This window comes from Pseudonaja textilis, chromosome 8 (genome assembly GCF_049901715.1).
Source record: "Pseudonaja textilis isolate UNSWEBS1 chromosome 8, rPseTex1.2, whole genome shotgun sequence".
NCBI classification, from domain to species: Eukaryota; Metazoa; Chordata; class Lepidosauria; order Squamata; family Elapidae; genus Pseudonaja; species Pseudonaja textilis.
In genome coordinates this window covers 37,359,022-37,386,060 of record NC_141997.1, presented here as the reverse complement: position 1 = coordinate 37,386,060, position 27,039 = coordinate 37,359,022, and the positions used below count along the sequence as shown (strand labels likewise).

Sequence of the window (27,039 nt, the reverse complement as noted above, 5' to 3'; positions counted from 1 at the left end):
ATATATTTATATATATTTTTTCAGAGTCTGATTTACAAGAGAACAAAAACCTTCTTTCATTCATCTCCTCAGCTTAAGCATTCAAGTGGCATTCACTACTCATGCTTAACTGCTCCAGGCTTTTGGTTTTGTTTGGTTTTGTTTGGTTCTGTTTTTTTTAAATTTAAAAAAAAACAACCAAAGCCAAAACGAGACAAAATCCAAGGAATGGATTTTTTTAAAAAAAAAAAAAAACACATATTGATCAACAGAGGGGACAAAAAAAAAAAAAAACAAGCCCCAAGGATACTTGCTTTACATTCAGAGGGAAAGGGATTCTGGAGATGTCAGTTTCCAAAAGAAGCTGGAAAATAACCAGAAACAAATTCATCCCCTCCTCCCTCCCCAAAGAGAAGAGGAAAAAACATTCCCCATGAAAGTAAATTCCTCCCCCCCCACCACCATCCCAAAATGCAAAACCTAAACCCAGGAGAGTTTAAACCATGCAAACATGTCTTAAATAAAAAACCTTTACATTTTTCCTTGCTTTTTGTTTTTCTTTTTCTTTTCACAGTAAACAGATGATCTCTACCTCCTAGCAATCACACAAAAAATAATGGCGAAATGGCACCTTTTTCTTTTATTCTTATTATACTGTATCTGTATATAGAAAGTTTTGATATGATGGAACTTATCAGGGAAGAGGGAGGGACGAGGTGAACTGGACGCTGCTTCCTTTTTGGGGCCGAAGCATCCCTGGGTGGTTTTGTATCCATGCGAACCATGCAGCAACTTGGATTGGTTTGTTCTAGATCAGAGTTATTTATTTACAATTACATTCATGCCTTCGTGCAACTGGACTCTCCTGCCTTATTCACAGTGGGGGAGGAATGGCACAAGCAAGAGCTTCTGCTTCCCCATCACACATAAAGGGCCAATAAATCCACAATCGGTTAGGAATCCACCTGCAGGAGAGTGTATTCACACCCTTTTATCTTGCTGCAATAGGAAGCCAATCTTGGGCCTTTCGATTGGAACTTTTATTTCTTTCCCACTGGTTATACAGTGTAGAGTTTTACACAACCTCAGGTTGAGGCTAGGCAAATCATAATAATTAAAAAAAAATGAAAATAATAATAATAATAATAATAAAAAGGCAGGCCTCCACTCAACGTGCTGGCCCAGGTTTGGTGAGCAAGTAGGTGTTTTTCACCAGAAGGTAGCTTTAAGTGGGCTAAGCCCCATTCCCTTCCTGTGGTCCAATTCACATCAGCGGACAAGACAGGGCGATGCACAGATCGGGAAAAGAAAGCTCTGAACCATCGAAGGGAAGTTGAGGTTGCTAGCTGCTGAAGTTGAACTGATTGCCCATACACGATGTTATATGTTTTATTTTATTTAATTTTTTAACTTTAAATCTTGTCGTCTCAGTCTGATAGGGAGTGAGAGCCGCAGTCATACACTCTATGGGCTCCGTCTGTACTGTAAGGTCCATTGTGCCAGTAGGAGGAGTCACACACTGTCTGTAAAGAGTTGATCTCCGAGGCAGAAGAGTTGGCATCCCTCCTTTTGGAGCGCTTCCGGTTTCTCAGGATGAAGACAAGCATGCCAACCACGGTGAAGGCAGAGGTGACAAACACCAACAAAAGGCCAGGCACCAGCACTGAGATGGAGACCCTACTAGTCTCCAAGTAGGAATTAGAGTGAGTCCCAGTCTCTGCCAGGCCGGTGCTATTCTTATGGGTGGAAGTCAAAGTGGGCATGACTTTGAGTTGAGGGCAAATGGCCTCATTGGAGAGAGATTCAAAGTCCTCTTTAAAGAACTCTTCTGGAGTCTCACACCTTAAGTCACTCATCATCACCTTTGGCCTCAGCATCTCGACCCACTGTTTGAAAGGGACAATTGGACATTTGCAGTCCCATGGGTTGTCATGCAGATCTATTTGGGTAATGGAGGTGAGCTGATCCAGCACTCCTGCCACCGGCAGATAAAGGAAGTAATTGTTGTGGATGCTGAGCTTAGACAGAGAGACTCCAGCAAAAACATCAACTGGGAGGGACCTCAGAAGGTTGTTATTCAAAATTAGTACTCTCAGCTTAGGCATGGCATTAAAGGTCCCTGGCTGGATGAGTTGGATGACGTTAAATTCCATATTTAGGTACTCTAGGTTTTGCAAACCATTGAACTTCTCTCGAGACAGTATGTCTAAATAATTATTGTCCATGTAGAGCCACACCAGCTCCAGCAAGTTTTTGAAAGTATTGTTGTCCATAGTGGCAATGTTGTTGTTGCCCAAGTCCAATAGGTTGAGTTTCTGATAATCCACAAAATGGGACTTGCGAATGGTGTGAATCTTGTTGCCCCTCAGGAAGAGTTCATGGACATTGGATGGCTTAGGCTTCAGGTCCACCAGGCTGCTGATGTTGCCGTCATTGCAGTTTACCTTGAACCCTCCAGGAATCTGGTGGCAAGTGCAGGTGGCAGGGCAGGGAGTGTTACTGGAAGACTTGCCTTTCATGGTATGGATTGAGCTGGCCACTGTAGGTCTGGATTTGATTTGCCAATTGACAGGGATCTTGGTACCACCATGAGGGGCAGAACCTGCCGTGGCAGAATCTTCCTTGCCATGGATCTTAAAAGGAGTGGGAATGGGGCCAGGGTCACAAGTCTCCTCTTCTGCAGGGGGAGCTGCCAGGCTGGAATCTACCCGGGTTTTCCTGCACAACTCCTGTTCAGTTGTCTCGTTTAAATCCTTCCCTTGCAAACGTGTGGGAGCTTCACAGATCACCCGGCCGATCAAAGCATTCTTGGGGATGTTCTCCAGCCATTCTTTCAAGGAGAATAGATCACAGGTACAGTCCCAAGGGTTGTCCTCCAGCAGGATCTCAGCAATGCCTGGGATCTGTTCCAAAACATCCTCGTAAGGCAAGGTTTTCAGGCGGTTACCTCGTAGATCCAAATGGGTAATCGGCACATACTGGAACACATTGGCAGGTAAGATGCTGATCAGATTGTCATTTAAAATCAGCACCTCCAGCTTGTTTAAGTCCCGGAAGGCTCCTTGGTCAATATCCCTCAATAAATTAAAATCAGCCTGGAGATATTCCAGATCGTCCAGCCCCAAGAAAGTCTGCTTGCGAAAAGATTTCAGCTTGTTGTTGTTGATGTGCAACCTCTTCACCAACTGCAGCCCCAGGAAAGCTCCCGGCACAATTTCGTGCAAGCCGTTGTTTTCCATGTGCAAGCTGACTGCATTGTAAAAGTTGGCGAACTCATTGGGGAAAAGGCGCGTGAGGGAATTGCCGTGCAGGAACAAATGGTAGAACTGGGAAGTGGGGGCCGAGAAACGTTGCAGGCTGGTGAAGCCCTTCTTCTCGCAGTCGACGTGCAAGTCGCCTTCGATCTCGGGGCACGAGCAGATCTTCTCTTTGCAAACGTCCCCCGTTACATTCCCGGCAGCCAAACAAAGAGACGTCTCCAGCAAGAGAATCCAAAGCAGCATTTTTACACCCAGCGAGTCATTCCCGAGCTGAAACACACAGAGGAAAACTACAAGGCAAAAAAAAAAAAAAAGGGTGGGGGGAAGGGGAAACTTCTTCTCAAGCTGGAGCACAGTCAAGTTCCTTTCCAGGCACGGAATGTCCGAACCATCGTCAAAAATGAGGGGGGGGGAGGAGAGATTTGGTGGGGGGAATCAAAAAGGAAAAATAGAAAATTAAAAAAAAAAAAAACCACCCACAGTTGTCTTGGCTCAAGAGGAATGCAGTAAGGGGGGAGAGGTTGAGAGGCTCTCTCTCTCTCTCTCTCTCAGCTCTCTGTCCCCCCGCAAACACTGCAACAGCCCGGACTCCAGTCAGCGATCATATCCACAAAGTCTCCAGATACACACGGGGAGAAGCAGGAAGAAAAAAAAAAAAAAGAAGGAGAAAAGTTGGATCCCCCTCCCGCTTCATCAACTTCCCTTTCGGTGGCTTCCCCTTCCTTCCTCCTCTCCCCCACCCACCCCCAAAAAAGCAACCCACCCCCACCCCCAGCAAAGCAAAGTCAATCTCCGCCTGCCTCGGCTTAAGGGACGACCTCGCTAGGAATCGGCGGGAGAGGCCGCTGCATCTGCAGGAGGGTGGCAGGGCTGGAGGGACGGAGGTGGGAGAAGATCGCTTGCCGGGCGCATGGCTTGGCTTCGGACTGACCTTGCCTCTCTCGCTCGCTCGCTCTCTCTCTCTCTCTCTCTGGCGAGCGCAAAGCCGGCCTTCGGTGCCGCCGCCGCCGCCGCCGCTGTGGTCAACGCCGGGTGGCCGGAAGAAGCCCTTTGGGTGCTGTCCAGTTCTCCTTGGTGCTGAAATCACGCCCCAGCCTCCCGGCGGGCTGCCGAACCAATGGCGCTGCAAAAATTCTGCAGATCGCTGCGGTTTTGCTTCTGTCCGCCGTTTTTCCTCCCTTTGCGTTCGCTCTCTTTCTCTCTCTCTCTCTCCCTCTCTCTCTTTTTTCCCCTCCCCGCCGCTTCTCGCCTCTTGGTTCTCTCTCTCTCTCTACTGTCTTTCCGTCATTGCTGCTCTCCGCCTTTCGTCCCCTTTCCTTTGGTTATTTACTCACTCGCTCACTCCTTCACGCTTCGAAGGCAGGAGTTGTTAAGGAGGTTGTGCTCCTTTCAAGCCTGGCGCACTCCGAAAGATCTGACACCCTCTGCTGAGCCGCAGTGGCAAAAATCCATCTGCTGAGGGAATGTTGGAAATGTTGGGGGAGGGGCGGGGAGAAGGGGAGAGAGAGAGGGGGAGAATCCAGGCGAGCGGAGAGCGAGCGAATTAGAGAGGAGCGGAAAAGAAAGCCATCAATTCAGGGCAAGTTTGGAAGGAGAAATGGGAGCCGAGATCGTCCATCTCTCCGACGTTCCTTCCCCCCCCTTTTTTTTTCCTCCCTTAAAAGTTGAACCTGCCTTGCACCTTCGACCAGTCCGGCAGGCGTCGCGCGTGGAACCGAGCTCATTCGCCAGGAAAAGGGGGAAAGGAGGGGGGGGAAGCAAAGGAGTGCGCCTGCGGAATCCCGGTGGGGCTTGACTCGAATTAGTGTCAGGAGTCAGGCGACTAGCGATCGGAGGTAATTACACCGCGCACCGTTTTCCACGTCTTGCTTCCCTTCCGCTTTTGCAGGAGAGAATGGCTCTCACGCTGCGTTTGGCGTCTTCCTGCCGTGTCTGGCTGGCTGGCTGGCTTGTTCTCTGCTTTATTTTTTATTTGGTAACGTTTCTACCCTTCAGTTCCTAGCATTTGGGTGCACGAAAGCGCGGTTTCGGGCGGCATCCCGGACCCGGTGGCCATCCAGAGCGAAAGCATCCCGTCTCTTGCCCTTCCCCATTCGCCAAGCCGGAGAGTTCAGAAAGGATTCGCGGCGCGGTTGAATCGCCTGCCCCGCTTGACTGCCTGCCGGGAATCGATCCGAGGGGATCCTCAGAAGGAAGCCTTGGGAGGAATGGGTGGCGGGGGGTTAGTGGGGTGGAGGAGAGAGACGTCGGGCGACGCTCTGGGGCAGTAGCTGGCGGCCAGGGTGAGTGGCAGTGGAACTGCAGCCAGAAAAAAGGGTGCGAGGTGGCAGAGAGGGAGCGAGATTCCGTGTTGAAGCAAATCGCGCTGCAAAGGCGGGGGTGGGGTGGGGGGACCCCTGTGCGCCGAGCGGAGGAATGCACAATCTCTTCCCCCCCACTAGGATCCACATTCCCAATGCGGAAACCAACCCAACCCATCAAACATCCTCTTCATCTCCATCGCGTCCTGCTCCGTCCCCACGACTCCTCTTCCCCCAGAGCCCCAGTAGCTTTGTCGCCGATTCTGCCGACCCTTCTAGCGGGGAAGCGAGGAAGCTCCCACACATCTCTGACGATACGAAGAGCTGCTTATACCCGAGTCCGCGGCGGGGCAGCTGATGCGAAGCTTCCTTTGCATAGATTTGGATGAACCACTTGGTTAGTTTTTGCTCAAATCAGCTTGGGGTCCACCCAGCTTGGTGGAGGCAGCGAGGTAGTTCTAAAGTGTCAATAATGCGTCTCTCTCTTTCTCTCTCTCCCTCTCTCCTTTCTCCTTTCTCTCTTTTCTCTCCTTTCCTGGCATTTCAAAAAAGCAGAGCTGAGCAAAACACTTTTTCACTGGCTGCCAAGAGTGCTATTTAGAGATGTGTCTGTCTGTCTATGTGTGTGTGTGAGGGGGAAGGAGGGTAAAAGAATTGTTCACGCGTGTTCTTTAAACATTAAAAAGGCATTAATATCCCCCTTCTCTTCCCCGATGCTTAGCCAAGGAAAGAAACAGTTGCATCTGAAGCACAGAACCTCGATCCTTAAATCATTTTGTAGTAAAAGCAAGCTGTATTCATCTTCTCATCTAAGGGCTCCTGTATTACATGTTTTCCCATCAGGGGCTGGATTCACTGCTACTTCAAAGACGTTCCATCCAATAATTATGTCGGCTGTGCTAGTGAGCTTCACATCCAGCTAGCCAGCAAATAGCAAAGAAGAAGGTGAAGGAATGCACAGGTTTGTGGCACAAGTAAAACCAGGAAGTGCTGAATTCATGCAAATTCACTCCTATAACCATTTCACAGCCTCCAGCTGCAATACTTCCTGATCATTTCTAATAGTGCCTGGTGTCTCTGTTCTTCCTCCTCAAGAATGGGTAAATATATCTTTTCCCTGATTTTTTTTTTTTAAATCCTGATTAGAAGGTGACATGGGATATTTGTCTGCTTCCTGAAAGATTTAGGTTATTATTATTATTTTCTCAAAAAGCTTGGAAAGAGAAAAGTAATCAAACTGGAAAATGCAAAGTTTTATCCTAAAAAGAAATGAAGGAATCAAGAGGAAAATTAGACTAGGACCCAAGAAACCTCTAAAATAGTGGCAAAAAGCAAGAAAAACAGGGAAGGGAAGACACTCACAACTTCCTTTAGGATGAGCTAGCTGGCTCTTTCCCAAAATTCTTTATTTGGTCTCTGCTGAAAATATTTCATCTTCAGAAAAAGAAATGAGCCCAGAACCAAAGAAAGTAGGGATTTAAAGTGATTTGGGAGAGGGCGGTGGGAATAAGGGGATTTATATCAAAGCTCCTAAACTTACAGGGAAAGGAATGCTTGAAAAACTGAATAGGAAAAGTAGAACGATTTTCAGGGATCTCCTCCCTCTCTCTCCATCTCCCTCTCTCCATTCTTCTCTCTCCCTATCTCTCCTGCCCTCCCTCCCTCTCCCTCCCTCCCTCCTCTCTCCCTCCTTCTCCCTCTCCTCTCTCCTTTTCTCTGTCTCCGTGTCTCTCTTTCACACACACAGATACTCTTTTCCTGTTTGCCTTAGGAAGAGATAAGCTAAGAATGATCTGCAACAGCCTCAGACATTTTTTGCTGGTGTGGGGGAGAGGGGGAGAGGGAGGAAAAAGATCCTACAACTCTCTCTTTTCCCCAAAAGACAATACTACAGTCTTGCTACTGCCTTGTTCTTGTTTTTATGTCTTGCTTCCTGAAAAAAATAGACTGTATATTCTCTGGCCAGGCAAAGCCAGCCTTCCTAATTTACACTGTATGATGGGGAGGGATGGAATTGGAACTGTTTCCCAGGATAGGGTTCTGTGACAGTCACTGTGTGACAACCTCAGTTCTCCCTGATGAAAACACTTCTTAAAGTTACCTTGATGGGAAGAGATAACTTTCTTAGTTACCTCTTGAAGGAACAAACTGAGTGGCAGAATTAATTCTGATTTTTATTATTAATGTGTTCATTTCCTCATTGTTGGAATTGTGCATGAAGAAGCTGAAGAAGGTCAGACTGGATTTTTTTTTAGTTTTTTGGCTGAAATTTAAAAAGCAATTACCACCAACCAATAAACAGAAGGAGAATCAATGAAACAATTTCCCTTCCCATTTTCAGGGCAAATACCCATTTCTTTTCGTCCTTGAGTTAGCAAAAAATACCATCTGTGGCTCTAAGTTGCAATCTCCTGATCCCCACTTTTATTCTGTTTTGGGAATGAGGTGTCTTTACCTAAATGATGAAGGACAAGTTAAAGGAAGAGATTGGAGAATGGCCTCACCTCTTCCTCCCACTTACTATCGAGCTGGTGAAACATCTGTCAATCACCGGGATAATATAACTTGTGACATCTTCATAATACACTTTGGTTTTACACTGGAATATATGCATCTCCCATTTTAAAAAGGAATCCCAATTGCAATTGATAGTCTGGCTTCCTTTGAACACACACACACACACACACACACACACACACACACACACTTTCCCTCCCACTAATGAAAGTTTTCTTGGTGCTGAATTAACTATAGAAATCAACCCATAATAGCAATAGCATTTAGACTTATCTTCTGTTTCATAGTGCTTTTTACAACCCTCTCTAAGTGGTTTAACGAGTCAGCATATTTTCCACAACAATTTTGGGTCCTCATTTTACCCTTCTTGGAAGGATGGAAGGCTTAGTCAACCTTGAGAGATTCGATCTGCTAAATTGCAGTCAGCTGGCAGTCAGCAGAAGTAGCCTGCAGTACTTCACTCTAACCACTGTGCCACTGTGGCTAATCTCACATGGCTGCATTTAAAAGCCTCTACTTGAACAGATGTCAAGGAAATGTCTTGGACTTAGGTGGACTAGATTACAATTATTTTTTTCAAGTTTTAAAGATCCCTGTATTTTGTGATCCAAATACTTCTAAAGTTGTTCACATGTTGAATTTTAATTAACTGGCATTCGGAGTGGAGGAAGGTATTATTGTTATTCATGTTTAGATACAACATCAATCAGTTTAACTTTTCTGTGGGAAATTTCATTGGGGGGGGGAGGCACTGCTCTTTTGCTGAGTGAAGAGGAGAAAAGACAGAAATAACCCACAAGCTTCTAGTAGGCTAATAAACAAAGATGGACTTGATTTGGAGTCCTTCCCAACCTGCCTAAAGGAAAATATAGGGCTGCTACCAATGACATCTACATACAAACACATCTAAACATTTTTTTTTTCAATTGTTGGAAGAAATGTCCATCTGGATTCAGTTCCAAGTGGGAAGAAAGACACTGGAAACATGGAGACTGCTTGGAAAGATGGTTTAATGGTGGACAGGACCACATGCCTTGGAGATCCTGGGAGAAAAGGGTATAAATGCTGAGAGACCCTTGGTTTTATGCCCACTGTTGGGATTTGAATTTGAGCTTGTATTCTGATTGGTTGTCAGACTCCCATGGGGACATGCAGGGGCAACTCTGTAGGCTGTCCTGAGTCCCAGGCTTGGTTGAGTCTTGCTGGATGATGCTGTAATGGAGGGGCTTTGGGCAATTCCTATTATGGGTCTACCTGAAGAAGGTAGATATTTGTTATGTAAAATAGACTGGCCCAGACCTTAATGCCCCATTGGCAAAGGTGGCGGGGGGTGAGTTTCTGCCTTTCTGAGTTTCTACATCTCTTTTAGGGGAAATACTTTGCCTTTTTAGTATATCCTAAAATATTTCATTTTTCTAGGAGAGGGGTGGGTTATAACTTCCAACACAATGAATGCTCATGTGTATTTATAATGTATCCCCATAATAATTAACCAAGGTTTCAGACAATGCCATCCAGTATTCTGTCAGGATATTCCTTTGTAGAATGCAGGTGTTCCATCTCACTCCATCATCTTGTCATCATCTCTCCAGCAGCCCAAGTCAAATGGCCACAAAGGATAACACTGAGTGGCCACAAGGGAGGAGGTAAGCCTGCAGCAATCTAAAATCATAAACTACTCATATTCCTGACCTTGATCATGTGCCAACCACAACATCAGTGAGATATTTTAGATCGTTCATATGGCAAGACTTGTGCCAGCATTAAAAAAAGAACTACTTAAAAACAAGAACATTGAAGAATCAACTTAAGTTAATTGTGGTAGGCTGAGGATGAGACAATGTGATTTCATGAGGATATACCCTTATAAATCAGATGCACTTTCATGAAGGTATGACTATGAGCCCACAGCAGATCAATTCAACTTCCTGGCCAAATATTAATGCTCTTCTGAAAGGGTAGAAGAGTAGGGGTCACCCTCACTTCTGGGGGGTAAGATGTTCCATAGGGCAGGAGCAACAATAGAGAAGCTCTCTTTCTACAGCCCGCCACTCAAAATGACTTAACTGATAGGGTTCATATCATATCCTCCCTGCCTGACCATGTGGAACAGGTCAATATAATTGGGACAAGATCAGAGGTGGTCTTCAGCAGGTGCTGACCAGTTCTGGAGAACCGGTAGCAGAAATTTTGAGTAGTCCGAAGAACCGGCAAATACCACCTCTGACTGGTGCTCCATTTATTCTTTGCCTCCATTTATTCTCTGCCTCTCGAGTCTGCCTCTGAACGGCTGGGTCTTCTTTTGTTGCCCTGCACAGAAGAAAAGAGCTGGAAAGCAGGTTAGTGGGGAGGGAATGGGATTTTGCAGTAACCTTCCCCTGCCACGCCCACCAAGCAATGCCACGCCTACCAAGCCACACCTACAGAACCGGTAGTAAAAAAAATTGAATCCCACCATTGGTCAAGATGGCTGCTTAGATAACCATGCCATAAAGGGCTTTAGAGGTATTAATAATCACCCTTAACTGGACCTGGAAGCAAACTGGCATCCCATGCAGCTCACATAGCAGCGATATTACATGCACGACCCTAAGGTCAAAACACCTGTGGCACTACATTCTGCACAGCTTCTGGATACTTTTAACAGGTAGAACATATTGCAATAGAAAACAGGAAATGACCAGACTATGAACAGAACTTGTGAGTCCAGAAGAACCTCCAGGTTATACAACAGGTCCATCTGGGACAGTGCAGCCTGATCCAAATCAATTGATGATAAACCCTGAGAAGGGGTGGGATTCTCCTGGTGTAACAACCAGTTTGCTAATTGCACCCTTCATGCACAGCTATTGCAATTACTTCCCTTCAATGTTACTTCAGGGAAGTAACACAGCTAAGGTGTAGCAATCCACTCTGCCATGTGAATCAGACATAGGTGACTACAGAGCAGGGGCGGGTGGGCAGGATCACATGATCATCGGATCGAACTGGTTTGGAGCCATCTGATCATCGCAGCTAGGGGTTTGCCCGAACCGGTCTGAAACGGGAGAATCCCATCCCTGACACTGAGATACAGAGGACCCTCCCCCATCCAAAGTCAGTCTGTCTCACCAAGATTCATTCAAGCTTGTTGTTCCCAATCCAGACTCCCACAACCTCCAAACATTATGAAAGAAAATCTACAGCGTCATTTAGTTCCTGGGATGGAGATGGAAAATCAGGAACTTTACCAAACAGATGTTAAAGTGGAATGGAGAGAACACTAAGCTGTGTGGCACCCAGACCTGCCACACTGCAAATCAGGAAATATGGGATGGGTCTCTTACTCCATATGAACAGCCGAGGAAAAAAGTGAACCAGCTGAAAATTGTGTCCCACCCCACTCCAGAAACCAACTCAAAAGGATACCCTGGTATCAAAAGTTGCTAAGAGACCAAGAAGAGGAGCCAGGATGGATAAGTGATGACTGCTAATCCCTTCCCTGCCATGGGTCTCAACTGGTACCATACCAGTGGTGGTATTCAAAAAAAAATTACTATTGGTTCTGTGGGTGTGGCTTGGTGGGCGTGGTGTGACTTGGTGGCCATAGTTTGGTGGGTGTGGCAGGGGAACTGTCAAATCCCCATTTCCACCCTGCTCCAGAGAAAGGATACTGTGAAATCCCCATTCCCTCCCAACCCCACTAACCTGCTTTCCAGCTCTGTTCTCCTGTGCAAGGCAACAAAAGAAGACCCAGCCAATCAGCTGGGACTTGAGAGGCAGAGAATAGATGGTGGCGGGGCCAGTCAGAGGTGGTATTTGCTGGTTTTCTGAACTACTCAAAATTTCCACTACTGGTTCTCCAGAACTGGTCAGAACTTGCTGAATACTACCTCTATACCATACCCTAAACCCAACCAGGTGCATTTCATAAAGTGGTGTTCCCCCTTCAGGTCCTAGCCAGATCTCAGTAATACAAACCAGGTGACTAGTGAGATCACAAGTAAGATGAGCTTTATTATTAACAGATAAGCAGCTATCCTTGAAAACCTCACATCTTGCATCTACTTGCATCCATTCCCAAACCACCATCCTGCTGGCACATCAGATTCCTAGTAACACACACTGTTGATGTATAGTTGAATCAGACCCAAATTTAGAATCAGTTCCAATGAATTTTATTGCTTTTAGAATAATAACGAAAAAAGAAACAAAAATACGTAATAAAAAATGCATTGCAAGTGTTTAACAATGAGTGAAAAAATACAATGGAAAAAAATATAAAGTATGACGTTATAGTAAACAGTTACAATTCTATATATAATTTTCTAATGCAAACATGATACATTATTCATTTCAACACACTTAGATAACTATCATCATGTTTTTTTAACATACACTGTTTTGTAGAAATGAGTTCCATATTTCATTACATTTATCCATTCAAAGTCTAGGTCTGTAGGCAACGCATTCATAAGTAGCGAGTGTAATCAAGCCTTCAATCCATTGAATAAATGAGTCTATCTCTTTATCTTTCCAATATTGAGATATCAATCTTTTAGCTAAACTAAAGGCACAAATAATCCATTTATGTCAAGTTCCGTTTATGTGTAACTCAAGAGAATATTATCCAATGAAAAATTGAGCTTTTGTCACAGAGTCACATTAATATAGTCCATTATTTTATCCCAAAACTTACCAAGCGGATAGGACATTGAAGCAACATGTGTTTTATGAAAACATTGTCCTTCTTACATCTCAAACAAAAGGCTGCCCTAGACAATCTCTGTCTATACAGACATCATGGGATCCAATGAATTCTAAATATTTTTTTAAGGTCCATTGATAGCTCTTATTATCGAAATGAAGACATTTTCCCATTGCCTAGGGCAGAGGTCTCCAAACTTGGCAACTTCTGGGAATTGAAGTCCACAAGTCTTAAAGTTGCCAAGTTTGAGGACCTCTGGCCTAGGGCCTAGGCAATATAATTGTCAGCTTGCAAGTCATGTTTCTTAGAGGCTTCTGGGCTGCCACATTCAGTGCCTGGAATTTGGGAGGGGGATTTCAAGGAGCAATGGAAGAGCAGCCACTAACAACAGTTGTTTCTCTGAGAGTCAAGGACACGTTACTCTGCACCTGGAGAGGAGTGCCTGGGGATAGGCTCCAGTTGGAACAAAGTAAGGATTGGACCATGTGATGAACTATTGGGTGCAGGGATTGGATTTTGGATTCTCTTTGGGCTAAGGAAAATCCAGAAATCTCAGATTTCAGATGTGCCAATATGACATCTCCAATAAAATGGACCTTTGAGAAGATGACAGTCTCAGAGTCTTTTAATTTGGAGGTTGTTACTTGGAACACTGACATTGATAACCTCTAATTCAGAATCATTTTAACATTTCTTTAAAACATGAGAAGTAACTGGTTGCCTTAAGCTATATGCATTTCCTCATTGTGGAAGAATAATAGTTGTTTCTGTGCAAAAATAAAAATAAAAATAGGAAGGGCACAGTCTTCTAGAAATGCTTAAGATCTCTTATTTTAGAAATCATCACTAATCATCGAAAGACAACAATTAAATTTCCTACTTTTCTAATGTGAATTAAACAACATTTGACAACTAGTAATACATAGCTGATCTCAAAAGACTAAGCAGAGTCTAACTAGAATAGTATTTTGATGGAACGTTACCAAAAACTTGTAGTCTAGAGAGAGGTCTAGGAGTAGGTGACTACAGATATCTTCTGGGTTCCAACGTGGCAACTTTACTTTGATTGTCCTACTGTAAAGTATGTAAAACTAAGAATTTTATGAACACAGCAACAATGTTGTTAATTTTTAAAGCTTTGGGGGAAATGTTTCTACCAACTTACCTCTTTATGAAAAGGCTAACATGTATGTTACCAAACTGCAGGACTAAATGAGTTTAGAGAAATTGAATCATACAGCCAGTAATATTTGCAGTACATCTACAAAACCTTTTGATTAATTTCTTAATGAACATATGGGTGTCAAAATGAGCTTATAAATGCTTCGAAAATTAATGAAGGAGAAGCCATTTACTCTTCCTTACTTAGTTTGTAATACATCATATTATCAACATCATCACCACCACCTCAGTGGTGTCCTCAGTGAGTAGAAACTATACATATCTAAAGCCACACTACATTCTGTTGTATATTCATATCTGCAGAGATATTAATACCTGCACCTCCTAAGGGAGGTGACCTTGACATAAATACGCAAGAACTCTTATGTAGGCAAAAAGAACTGAAGTCTTCTTTTAAGTCTTGGAAAAGAAGATATTCAGAACTTACACAGGCAAACGGCCCCTGATTCACTTGGGATATAGGAAGAAATGGAAGCAGAGCACAATCAGACTTGCAAGGTTCTGTTATTATAGCCTTTCTCAATAAAGTATAGTTCTAATCTTCTTATGAAGTTGATTTTCTGATCTGGACTACCTAGTGGACTTGTCAATACAGTGCTTAAAATACATTCTCAGACAATCAGGTTGTCTGCTGTTGGAAACAACAAAAAATTGAAACTGATTACATGACAATTCTAAATGATCTGGGATGGTGCAAGTTAAGGGTGAGCAATTAAATTTCTCAAAGGGCCACAGGAGAAACTGGAATTGTTGTGGAGAGTCAAACCAATGTAAGCTGATTTGATGTCCTCAATCTCTTTCACCTCAACTCCTTGGGCTGCTCCAGGTGCTGTGCAAGTATAGAAAAATGTTTTCTCCCCTTGCCCTCCGGTGATTGCCAGCCAACTGAAGGAGTACAAGACCACTGCGCAGAGCCAGACATGGCATGGTTTCTTCTCCTACCCCTTGATGTGCATTTATTTTCAGTTGATTTCTAATTTCTGGTTGACCTCACATTGGAGGAATAGCTAAAGGACCAGATGTGACCAAGGGTGCGATTCAAGTGATATAACAACCAGTTTGGTGAGCGCATGCTTTGTGCAGAGCATTTGCTATTGTCCTTCTCCTGCGATCCCTGTGTGTTAAATAGCTGGCATGCGACAAACTGCTGTGCCGCACGAATCATCTGAGCTTGAAAACCAGGATACAAAGCACAGACTAGAGTCAGGGCGGGTGAATGGGCCCAACAGCTGATCATCAGAGTGAGCAAGTTTGCTCCCAGGTGAGCCTCGGAGCTACCGGTTCGCTGGTAGAAACTCAACCCCGGATGTCACCCAAGGGCTGTAAAATGCCTTGATGTACAAGCACAATTAAATCCTTGTAGTCATTCTTCACCAAGTCAATTGCATTTAAGTCTCACTGAAAACATTATAGTTAAAATGCTTTTGGCTCTCTTCAAAGCTCTTTTCGGCATAGGACCAGATATAGCTGGTATACAATAGGTCTCATATGTACTTCATACAAGCCATGGCATGTAACCTACTCATGGATCTGAGTGTGCTGTTCATTATTTGTCCTCTTTTTTAGTGTCTGCAAAAGCCAGTATAACTAAGAATGAATTTTGCTCAGGCAAAAGCTTGTTTAAAAGCATCTACAATTGCCATCAGGTTGTTCTAGCCAGACCTGCATTTAGAATAGGATAGGGTAGGATGGGATGGGATGGGATGGGATGGGATGGGATGGAATGGAATGGAATGGAGTGGAGTGGAATGGAATAGAATAGAATAGAATAGAATAGAATAGAATAGAATAGAATAGAATAGAATAGAATAGAATTACTAGCCATATTTGTTCGTGTCTCAGGGAGAAAGAATAACATGAATTGTTATTTTGCCATCAGTGACAATCAATCAATCAAATAAGTAAGAGAAATCAGTTCTATATAAATACCTAGACAAATTTTGCATGTTAAATGAGCAAATTTAGATTCCATGGCATGAGTTTGTGCATAAGACCAAACTTGTACCCTCCATAGAAAACTGAACGTAGCAACATGTTCCATTTGATAATGTAGAGGTTTTTCATGAAGGTAGGGTCTGCAGCCAACATTTTGGGGATTCTGCTTAGTACCATTGTTATATGATAGTGAGCATATCTGATCAAGAAGTTGTCCTATTTGGCATCTGGTCTAAGATAAATCTGCTGTGGGAACAAATTTCAAGTGCCGCATTACAACATTTTTTTCCCAGGCTGTGGAAAAATTAGAGGTTTATGATCAATATGTACTGTAATATAGTTCTGCAGTTTTACTAACTTGATCTTTTTGTTCTTTAAATTCCAATTCCCCCGTTGACACATTTGAAACGACAAAGCAAAAAATGCAATGAAGCAACCAACAAGTTATAAAACAGAATATTAAATTGATCAAGGTAGAGTGGGCTTATGACGCATGTGACCATTAAAATGGTATGCTGCCCTTTTCTCAAATAAGTAATTATGTAATGAGAAAGGTTTGGGTTATTTTAAAAGTCACTGAAATAAAACTGTGAATCATTCACATACAATCTTTAAAAAAAAAAGTAATTCAGAGGAACAAAGAGTATGGCGTCCAGTTTCATTGTCAGAATTCCTATTACTGTACTATATCCGTGCCATATACTTTTATTCTAAAGGTATATAGGTAGACTTTGACTTACAACAGTTCATTTAGTGACTGTTCAAAGTTACAATACTGAGAAAAAGTAACTTATGACTGTTTTTCACACTTAGCAACTATATCCCCATAGTCACATGATCAGAATTCAGACACATGGCAACTGACTCATATTTATGATGGCGCCCTGGGGTCATGTGATCACATTTTGTGACCTTTTTTACAAGTAAAGTCAATGGGGAAGGCACATTCATTTAACAACTACGTTGCTAACTTAAAAACTGCAGTGATTCACTTAACAATGGTAGCAGTGGTGATATTTACTGGTTCGGCCTGGTTCTGCTGAGCCGGTAGTGCCGATGAGTAGTGGAGACCGAACCAGTTCTCTACGACACTGTTGAGCCCACCCACCCACCTGGGCTCCCATACTAACCTTTATTCCCTGCTATTGAAGTGCAGCTGCTTTGCACGGCATAGCAGATTGTCGTGCGTCCACTGCTGAAGCAACAGGGATTGCAGGAGACAAGTCAGAAAGCCCCTGCACCTGGTCAAAGTGTACATTTGGCACAAAGTGTGTGTGCATGAGCAAAGTGCGCCCACCAAGCCATGCCCACCGAACCGGTGGTAAACTTTTTTGAAACGCACCTCTGAATGGTGGCACAAAAAGTTGTGACAAAATTCACTTAATAAATGTTTCACTTAGCAACAAAAGTTTGGGGCTCAATTTTGTTTGTAAGTCTAGAACTACCTGTTCTACCTGGTTTGGCTGGGTATCATTTTCAACCTTTTTTTTTTACATATAAAAAGACTTAAGATCTTATTTTTTGTTCTCCTCAATCACTTGATTCTGATTCATCTGAAGTTTTCTCTTAAGACTTTTCCCCCTTTTTGTACCAATGTATTTGTTTTCTGCTACATTGTCATATTATTATCTTCATCTCATCCATAATCCAGAGGTGACATAAACTTAAGTTGCCATTAATTTCATTAGTGTGATACTACTGTCTCTTCCCTTACTCAGAAACAATTCAAAGTTTGGTCCCAAGGCTTTGATTATTATGTCCATTACTTTGGACAAGATTTAAATGACCTCACTAAGTTGAAACATGAGCTGGAGCACAACGGAGATTGACCATGATGAAAAGAAATTACATGTGGGTAGGATTTGATGCCAAGTCAAGAATGGGTGGAGTTGATTGCTAGTCAACAATGGCTACAATGCTTCAAAATCACAATGCATATACATAATGAAGATACATAATTTACTATGCCAACAAATTACTTTTGATTTTTTATTACTAGTAGAACATTGCAGCCAAGATTATTTGACAATGTTTCCATCTACCACTGTAATTGGTTGATATATTTTTACCTTTAAGATATCCTGAAGGTAAAAACTTTAGAGAGTAGAAGTAGCAAGATATACCTTCTCCAGGAATGGACTTTACAGTTGTTTTGTCACCTGTAAGTGTGAAGAAGCGATTTTAAAGTTCTGAAAGCCTGTAAAGTTCTGAATTAATAACTTGAAACAATTATTGGAATGGAACTGGTGATCTGTTATTCAGATTAGATCTTAGGGAATTCACATACTTCTGTATGACTATTCCGATGCTTCATCTGCTGTAGGATTGGACTTTATATAGAGTGTGATGAACTTCCACTTTTTAGAGACTTTAGTAGACTGAAGTTTTAATTGAAAGTACATTTTCATAGTAAAAGGTTGTGTTATTAAATGACATTCACCTTGAGAAAACAGCAGCTTTTGCAAAGAGAACCTTCAAAGAACATCTTGTATTTTCCAAAAGTGCAGAAGTTCCACTTGAGTAGTAAATTTTAGTTCTGACATTAGAGTTCACGGTGGTCAGGAACAAGAAAAAGTATACAATGCGGGGGTGGGGAGGAAGAAGAAGAAGAGTTGTCTTGTTTGAAATGTCACCAGAATGATGGCTAAATTTAACTGTATGGAACACACCAGACAATGTGGAAAAGGTTTATTTTCCCTCCCTGCCTTCTCTCCTCACCCCACAAAAATATCTCTGGCAAACAACCTCTTCTAGTAATGAATTTGTCTTTCAGAAAGAAATGCAATATGATAGCTTGGAATATCTGCAGCCTTTCATGTATTTAATCCCCCCAAACCAAACAAGTAGCATTCTTTCATGGATGTACTCTAAAGGGAGTTCAAAAGCTCTTGAATTTAATATCTGTTTTTTTTAAAAAAAACACAGATAGTAAACAAATATCAGGATGCTTATTTTGAAATGCTAATTATGAAGCATTTGAGTTCTGGTTGCCCAGGCCTGTTGTTTTGCTACAAATTTATCATAAAGGCATTTGGTTTCTATAGTTTCTTAGGTGTTCTTTAAATCTTTTTTTCTGGAAAAAAAAGTGTTTATTTTGATGTTTGTATTGTTTGGGAGTAGCCACTGAGCCTATTTGCCTATGAAGATCACATGACGTTCTAGAACTGTTTTACAAAGCCTTAGTAAGACCATACTTGGAATACTGCATCCAGTTTTGGTCACCACAATATATATATATATAGGATGTTGACACTTTGGAAAGAATGCAGAGAAGAGCAACAAGAATAATTAGGGGGCTGGAGACTAAAACATGTGAAGAACAGTTACAGGAATTGAGTATGCCTAGTCTAATAAAAAGAAGAACTAGGGGAGACCTAACAGTATTCCAATATTTTGGAAGACTCATACAAGGCAAAGGGATCAAACTATTTTCCAAAACACCAAAAAGCAAGACAAGAAACAAAGGTTGGAAAGTAAGCAAGGAAACAAGCAACCTAGAACTAAGGAGAAATTTCCTAAAAGTGAGAGCAATCAACCAATGGAATAGCTTGTCTTCAGAAGTTATGGATGCTCCATCACTGGAGGCTTTCAAAAAGAGACAGGACAAGCATTTGTCTGAAATGGTATAGGTACTTGAGCAGGGCTAGAAGAACTCCAAAGGTCCCTTCCAATTCTATTATTCTATGTTATCTTTGTTAAATACATTTATTGCAGATTTCCAAGGGAATAATTTTTGGTTAACATATATTTAAACGGTTTAAGAATTTTATCAGTATAATTGCTATTATTGAGGTCATGCTCAATTCTCTTAAACAATATAACTGCTCCCATCCACCTTGAAAAAAGAGCAGAGTGTAGCGGGAAAGTGAATTACTCAAAATTAGGGAGGAATTACTTTGTAAAAGAAGGTCTTTTTTTGCTCCCAAGTGAGGATAACATTAAATTAAATGCAATCTTCATTCTTCATGTCTTTATCAAAACTAGTTTGTCTAATTTATTTTGAGTTTATGAGTGTATCCTTGAGGAAAAGGAAGGAGGAGTTAAATATCTGAAGCTTTCAGAAATCTGGAAAACTGAACATCATTTGTGAAAGTTTTGACTATTTGTGAATGGATGGAATTGACAGTTTTTAACTTTTTGTTTTTTTTAATTTAAGGATAATCTTGCTCAGTGAGAAAATACAGGAAAGACCAAGGTTGCTAGGAAACCTAACATCTGTATTCATTTCCCTACCATGACAACCACTACAACGAAGTAGCTTTCTACTTTAGTGATTTCTACAAATTTGATATTTCTTTAGTTTTGGAGTGATGGAAATTAACCTATTCCAGAAATTTCATGAGACTAAGCCATAGAGTTCTGGAAATATTTTTGCTCTGCACAGATATAGCCTTAAGCTTTTGCAGAATAGATTTATTTTTTTTTCTTCACAAAAATGCAAACAACATTAAGTCATTTTGTGTATAAGACATGTTTACTTAATGATCCTGAATGGATAAAGATGCAGTCTGTTCTGTTTTGAGATTCAATATAGTGCGTCATCATTTAATAGTAACAAGTAAAATTATTCCTGGAAGCAAAAACATAGAAAGAAATTACTTATTAATAATGAAATATTGAATTGCAAATCATTCATCTGGGGAACTTTGACTGAAATTTAGAATAAAGAAATTATATCGCATTAGTAAGGATTATTCAGAACTGACAGAACATTAATGAAGATCCAAATAATAATGATAACATGATTTTACATAGAAGTTTTGCCTCAGAAGGACAGACTAGCAGACATAAGAAACATATTGGTCCCTTGCCATGTATCATCATACATATTCATCTTACCATATTAGCATTTTTAATAAAGAATCCTTAAAGAAAACCTCTTTTCTCATATATTACTGTATAGGTTTCCTTATCTAACAAGAAATATTATTTTTTTAAGCAATATAATATTTTTTAATTTTTTTATCAGAGCTGATAATTTAGGACAGAGGTGTCAAACTCGATTTCATTGAGGGCCTCATCAGGGTTGTGTTTGACATTGGGAGGGTGGGGAGGGTGACCAAGTTGGGTGTGGCCAGGTTGGGCATGACTAGCTCAATGTCACTCGTGTCAGGAGTGCCTGTGGTGGCCTGAGTGCTGGGCCCACAAAAACGGACCTCAGGAGGGCTGTACACAATACTCCCAAGCTCCATTTTTGGTGGCAGAGGCACCTCAGGCCCTTTGCTGTTTCCCTGGCAGCCTCATGTGTCAGATCTAAGCACCCCACAGTCCAGATTCAGCCCATAGGCCTTGAGTTTGACACCACTGATTTAGAAGATCAAAGGTGATTATTAAAAATTTGGAGGGCAGATTGGTATGCATGGTGCCATATCACTAACAAATGTATCCTACCTTATTCAAGCATAATAAAGAATAGAGATCTTAGTAGATTAAGACTACAAACCTTTGCTAACTTACCTAGGAATGAATGACACTTAACTTTATAAAGCTTATTGTATGTCTGAGTAGGCAAAAATAACTTTGTGCAAACAGAAAATATAAAACTGAGTCATGAAATTTGCTTATGCTGCATTAGTTCAATCAATCAATCATGCGTAAGAACCAACTCCCTAAGAGCTCAATTAGAGATCAATTATAATTAATGATCTACTATCTTCAGCATGCAAATCATAGTTTTAATCATGAAAACAATTATGCAGATACTGTCATATATAGCACTTTCACCAACAATAGTATTGTATCCTCATAGAGAACAAGAAGTTTATTAAAGGTGTGTAGAAGAAGGATTGGCAGAGCCAGGGGGAGCAGGTAAATGAGGCATCAGTTTAGAATCATTACATAGCCACAAATGAATTAAGTCTAACCTGCCTTGAAAGTTGTTGACTCTTACTTAGATCTAACCAGATGCTAACCAAAATTCCTAACAATAAATCAGTAATCTGAAACTACTACATGTAGACCAAGAGTGTCAAACTCAAAACTCAGGGGTTGAATTTGGTCGACAAGGTGCTTAGATCTGGCCCACGGGGCTGCCATGGAAACAGCAAAGAACTGGCCCGCAGTGCCTCTGCAAGCGAAAATGGAACCCGGGAGCCTGTTTTCTCTGGTAGAGCACTTAGGCCACCACAGGTGCCCCCAACATGAGTAACATCAAGCTGGCCACACCCATCATGGTCACACCCACGCTGCCCCCCTGAGGTCAAACACAATCCTGATGTGGCCCTCCATGAAATTGAGTTTGACATCCCTGAGGTAGACCAAGTTTTTTATGTTCAATATGGTAATATGGAGGCCTTGTGGGTCACACTGAATTTGGTGTGCCCCACTTACCAGTTTGATCCAGACTCTGTGCAATAGTCTTTTGCTTTAATGCAACTGAATATTTTAGTATAAAGTTGTACCTCTAGAGTTATCAATTCTTTCTGTAAGAAAGAATCATGTTTTTGGTTTGGAAGCTGTGATTCTAGTTTACTGATTTGGAAAATGGCTACTCATATTTGTCATGTTAAAAGCACAAGGTGTCAAAAAACATGGAATTGGCTTGTTTTTTCCTTGTACGTCTGTTTACAAATCCAGATTTCAGTGACATTTACCAATGAAAGAACATTTCAAGGGAGGTACAGGAACACAAAAGAGTTAAGCTTGTCCAATAGCTAGTTAAACATTAAACACACTCACACAACAGTGTAACATTGATTTAAAAATGTGATGGTTCCAAATGTGCACAGACTATATACTGTATTTAATGGGCTAACTGAAGTTTTCCAAAATCCTTCCAAGTTTGTTTTTTTTTAAATTTGGATCAAAGTCATTCTGTTGAAAAAAAAATTAAAGAGAAATTATAAAAGGCAATGAATTATTCAAATACAGGATGATTTTTACTATTAATTAGTTTATAAAAACAGGTTTTCTTTCTGAGAAAGAGTTATTGTTGGTCACATATATCCAGAGGTGTTGCCTAAATAGTATCCATGGTAGAATAACATCTTGCCTTTCTAGAAAGAAGAAAGTATAATTTGAAATGAGGTTTGCTTGCAAGGGCAGCTTTAAAATAAATTCTAAAGTTATCCTTTGATATTTGTTATTGCTTTCACATACTGCATATAGAAATAATCACTATTCACAGCTAGACAAAACCTCCTCTGTTCTGAACCAGCATGAGACATCACATTATTATGACATTTGAAATGAAATGAAATTAAAACAAACAATTCTTTCATCAGCTGCTGAGGAAGAGATCAGGAAAACTTTAAGATATAAATATCTCAATATGTACGTCTATTGTCTTAGTTACACTTGTGCAGCTTAATATGTTTTTATATTGCCTTAATTACCCTTGCACATTTTAAGATCTTAAGAGTCTGGTTGGCCATGTTTAACTGGTTTAAAGAGTTGGGTTGGCCATGTTTAACTGGTTTAAAGAGATTCTTTGTGAGATATTCACCATGACTTTTATTTTTATCACTCTGTATAGTTCAGTCTAAGGGACGCAGTAACTCAGCGGCTAAGATGCTGAGTTTGTCGATCAGAAAGGTCAGCAGTTCAGTGGTTCAAATCCCTAGCACCATGTAACGGAGTGAGCTCCCGTTACTTGTCCCAGCTTCTGCCAACCTAGCAGTTCAAAAGTATGTAAAAATGCAAGTAGAAAAATAGGAACCACTTTGGTGGGAAGGTAACAGTGTTCCATGCTCCTTCGACATTTAATCATGCCAGTCACGTGACCACAGAGACATATTCGGACAGTGCTGTTTCTTCGGCTTTGAAACTGAGATGAGCACCACTCCCTAGAGCTGGAAACGAGTAGCACATAGGTGCGAAGGGAACCTTTATCTTTAGCTTTATAGTTCAATATCATCAATAAAGTTGGCCAGCTCACTAGTCAATGATGTATCAATTTAACCTATGACTCAGTTAAAAATCACTGGTCCCAATTCATGGGACCAGATGGGACTACAACTCTTATACTTCCTCTGTCATGGTTTGGAGTAATGGCCCAGTCAATTCAGGACTCTGAGGCTGTGGCTTTTCTCAAAGATCCATCATATCAGCATAAATATTTCTAAATATTTCCCATGTTTTGTTATAATAAAAGAAATAGATATCACACACACACCATAAGTGTCATTCATCATATTAGCCAATCAGGTAGATGGCAAGTTGCTTATCTACTCCCTCCGGCTATTATGAGCTCTCATTGAGATGAATTTGATTCCCACAGGTCTTATGGTTGTTATGTCAGGCACCTGGGAGGAATTATCCTACACCTTGTAGTTACCTCTCCCCCCATATGTATGGCAATTAAGAAATGAAGAATATGGCTTCAGCTAAAGTCATTTTGAGAGTTGACATCCTGTGAGATTGTACGGAAGCAGGAAAAGGAATGGAAGAGAAAGTAGACATAAACACAAGTAAAAGCAGGTAGATTTCTTGATAGATTTTTTCATAAAAGACAACTATTCCCCACTTGGGGAGAAGCAGTTCAAGTAATTCAATTATCTCATTAATTCAAGGACAGGAAACTTCTCTTAACGCTTTAAAGTTGCTGCATGTGACCCAGACTAACATTAAAGATGTCTTATCAGTATTTGTAATTCTTCTTTCTTGACCTTTCCAAGCAGTATGGGGCCTGACACTTTCCTCCGTTTAGAAAATTGGCCATTTATTTTCCTTCTTTGCTTTCTGTTTTTTAAAAGTAGTCATCAATCCATAAAAAGATCAAAGCATCTTATCCCATTAGTGCAAAGTTAACATAAGGAACTTTGTCAAAGCCTTTCTGAAGTATATCCTAGTATATGTGTGGATAAACTTAACTTCTTCCATATATGTTCTACATTCTCAGAACTATAGAGGATTGGTGAGACAAGACTTACTTTCATTGAGATTGTTCCTGTATGTTTTTTCTTTTAATGATCCTGGAACCCCTTGTATCAGGGTGGAGTTGAGGTGACTGAACAGAGCTCAAGTGTTTACTAGCTGGATACCCTTCCTGATGCCTATGCAAAGTTCACAGCAGACAATTTCTCATTGCACCCAAATAGAGAAATTTCTGCCACCACCTAGGATCAAAATTGTGAAATGAGATCTCCACATCTAGAACACTACACTGATCAAGCTTGTTCCTCTATATTCCCAGCTATTTCTTTTATTTTCATTTTTTATCAATTTGCTTAGAAGATGCATGACTAAACAACTTATTATTTCTCAGATACAGGTGAAACTCAAAAAATTAGAATATCGTGCAAAAGTTCATTTATTTCAGTAATGCAACTTAAAAGGTGAACCTAATATATGAGATAGACTCATTACATGCAAAGCAAGATAGTTCAAGCCATGATTTGTCATAATTGTGATGATTATGGCTTACAGCTCATGAAAACCCCAAATCCACAATCTCAGAAAATTAGAATATTACATGCAATCAATAAAACAAGGATTGTACATAGAACAATATCGCACCTCAATGCAAGTATAAGCGTGCATATGTACTCAGTACTTGGTTTGGGCCCCTTTTGCAGCAATTACTGCCTCAATGCGGTGCGGCATGGAAGCTATCAGCCTATGACACTGCTGAGGTGTTATGGAAGACCAGGTTGCTTCAATAGCGGCATTCAGCTCTTCTGCATAGTCAGTCTCATGTCTCTCATCTTTCTCTTGGCAATGCCCCATAAATTCTCTATGGAGTTCAGGTCAGGCGAGTTTGCTGGCCAATCAAGCACAGTAATCCCATGGTCATTGAACCAGGTTTTGGTGCTTTTGGCACTGTGGGCAGGTGCCAGGTCCTGCTGGAAAATGAAGTCAGCATCCCCATAAAGATCATCTATGGAAGGAAGCATGAAGTGCTCCAAAATCTCCTGGTAGACGGCTGCGTTGACCCCGGACTTAATGAAGCACAGTGGACCAACACCAGCAGATGACTTGGCTGTCCAAATCTACACAGACTGGAAACTTCACACTGGATCTTCAAGCATCTTGCAGTGTGCGCCTCTCCATTCTTCCTTCAGACTCTGGGTTCTTGGTTTCCAAATGAGATGCAAAAGTTGCTCTCATCAGAAAAGAGGACTGTGGACCATTGAGCAACAGACCAGTTCTGTTTTTCTTTAGCCCAGGTAAGATGCTCCTGATGTTGTTTGTTGTTCAGGAGCAGCTTGACAAGAGGATATGACATTTGAAGCCCATGTCCAGGATCCGTCTGTGTGTGGTGGCTCTTGATGCACTGACTCCAGCCTCAGTCCACTCCTTGTGAAAGTCCCCAACACCTTTGAATGGCCTTTTTCTGACTATCCTCTCCAGGCTGCGGTCATCCCTGCTGCTTATGCACCTTTTTCTTCCACACTTTTCCCTTCTGCATAACTTTCTATTAATGTGCTTTGATACAGCACTCTGGGAACATCCAACTTCTTTTGCAATTACCTTTTGAGGTTTTCCCTCCTCATGGAGGGTGTCAATGATGGTTTTCTGCACAACTGTCAGGTCAGCAGTCTTTCCCATGATTGTGCTTCCTACTGAACCAGACTGAGAGACTATTTAAAGGGTCAGGAACCCTTTGCAGGTGTTATGGCTTAATTAGCTGATTAAAGTGGGACACTGAGCCTATAATATTGAACCTTTTCACAATATTCTAATTTTCTGCGATTGTGGATTTGGGGTTTTCATGAGCTGTAAGCCATAATCATCTCTGTTACGACCAATCATGGCTTGAACTATCTTGCTTTGCATGTAATGAGTCTATCTCATATATTAGTTTCACCTTTTAAGTTGCATTATTGAAATAAATGAACTTTTGCAAGATATTCTAATTTTTCGAGTTTCACCTGTATCTTTTGAGTTCCTTTTTAAAAAATTGGTGTTATGTAGGTTGCAGTCTAGTGCTCTGGCATTGAACCTTGTTTGAGAGAGGAGTTACATATGTTTGGCTAGTCAGCAGTTTCTCATGATTTTTTAAAGAACTTTGGGGAATGAGCCATGGGACTCAGTGATTTGTTGAGGTTTCTTGAGATGTTTCAAATATTCCCTCCTGTTACCTCTATTTGCTTTAGTTGTTCCAATTTCTTCACTGAGGAGATCAGCCCAGGCTCAAGCACCTGTTTTATATTCTCTGTAATAAAGATATGCAGATACAAATGTTTTCCTAGGATGTCCATGTCTTCCTTGAGGATCCCTTCTTGTTCATCTCATCTAA

At 41.4% G+C, this 27,039-nt stretch overlaps 1 protein-coding gene across 1 annotated transcript; it reads right to left on the bottom strand.

Moving 5' to 3' along the window:
* Positions 1-224: 224 nt before the first annotated feature.
* Positions 225-3,655, bottom strand: SLITRK1 (SLIT and NTRK like family member 1). Its single transcript, XM_026705378.2, has one exon. It carries the CDS (start codon positions 3,480-3,482, stop codon positions 1,407-1,409), a length of 2,076 nt encoding a protein of 691 aa, XP_026561163.1. The 5' UTR covers positions 3,483-3,655; the 3' UTR covers positions 225-1,406.
* Between the last annotated feature and the right edge of the window lie 23,384 nt (positions 3,656-27,039).

Coding starts and splice junctions, on each gene's coding strand:
- SLITRK1 (XM_026705378.2), bottom strand. CDS start 3,482: ATGCTGCTTTGGATTCTCTTGCTGGAGACGTCTCTTTGTTTGGCTGCC.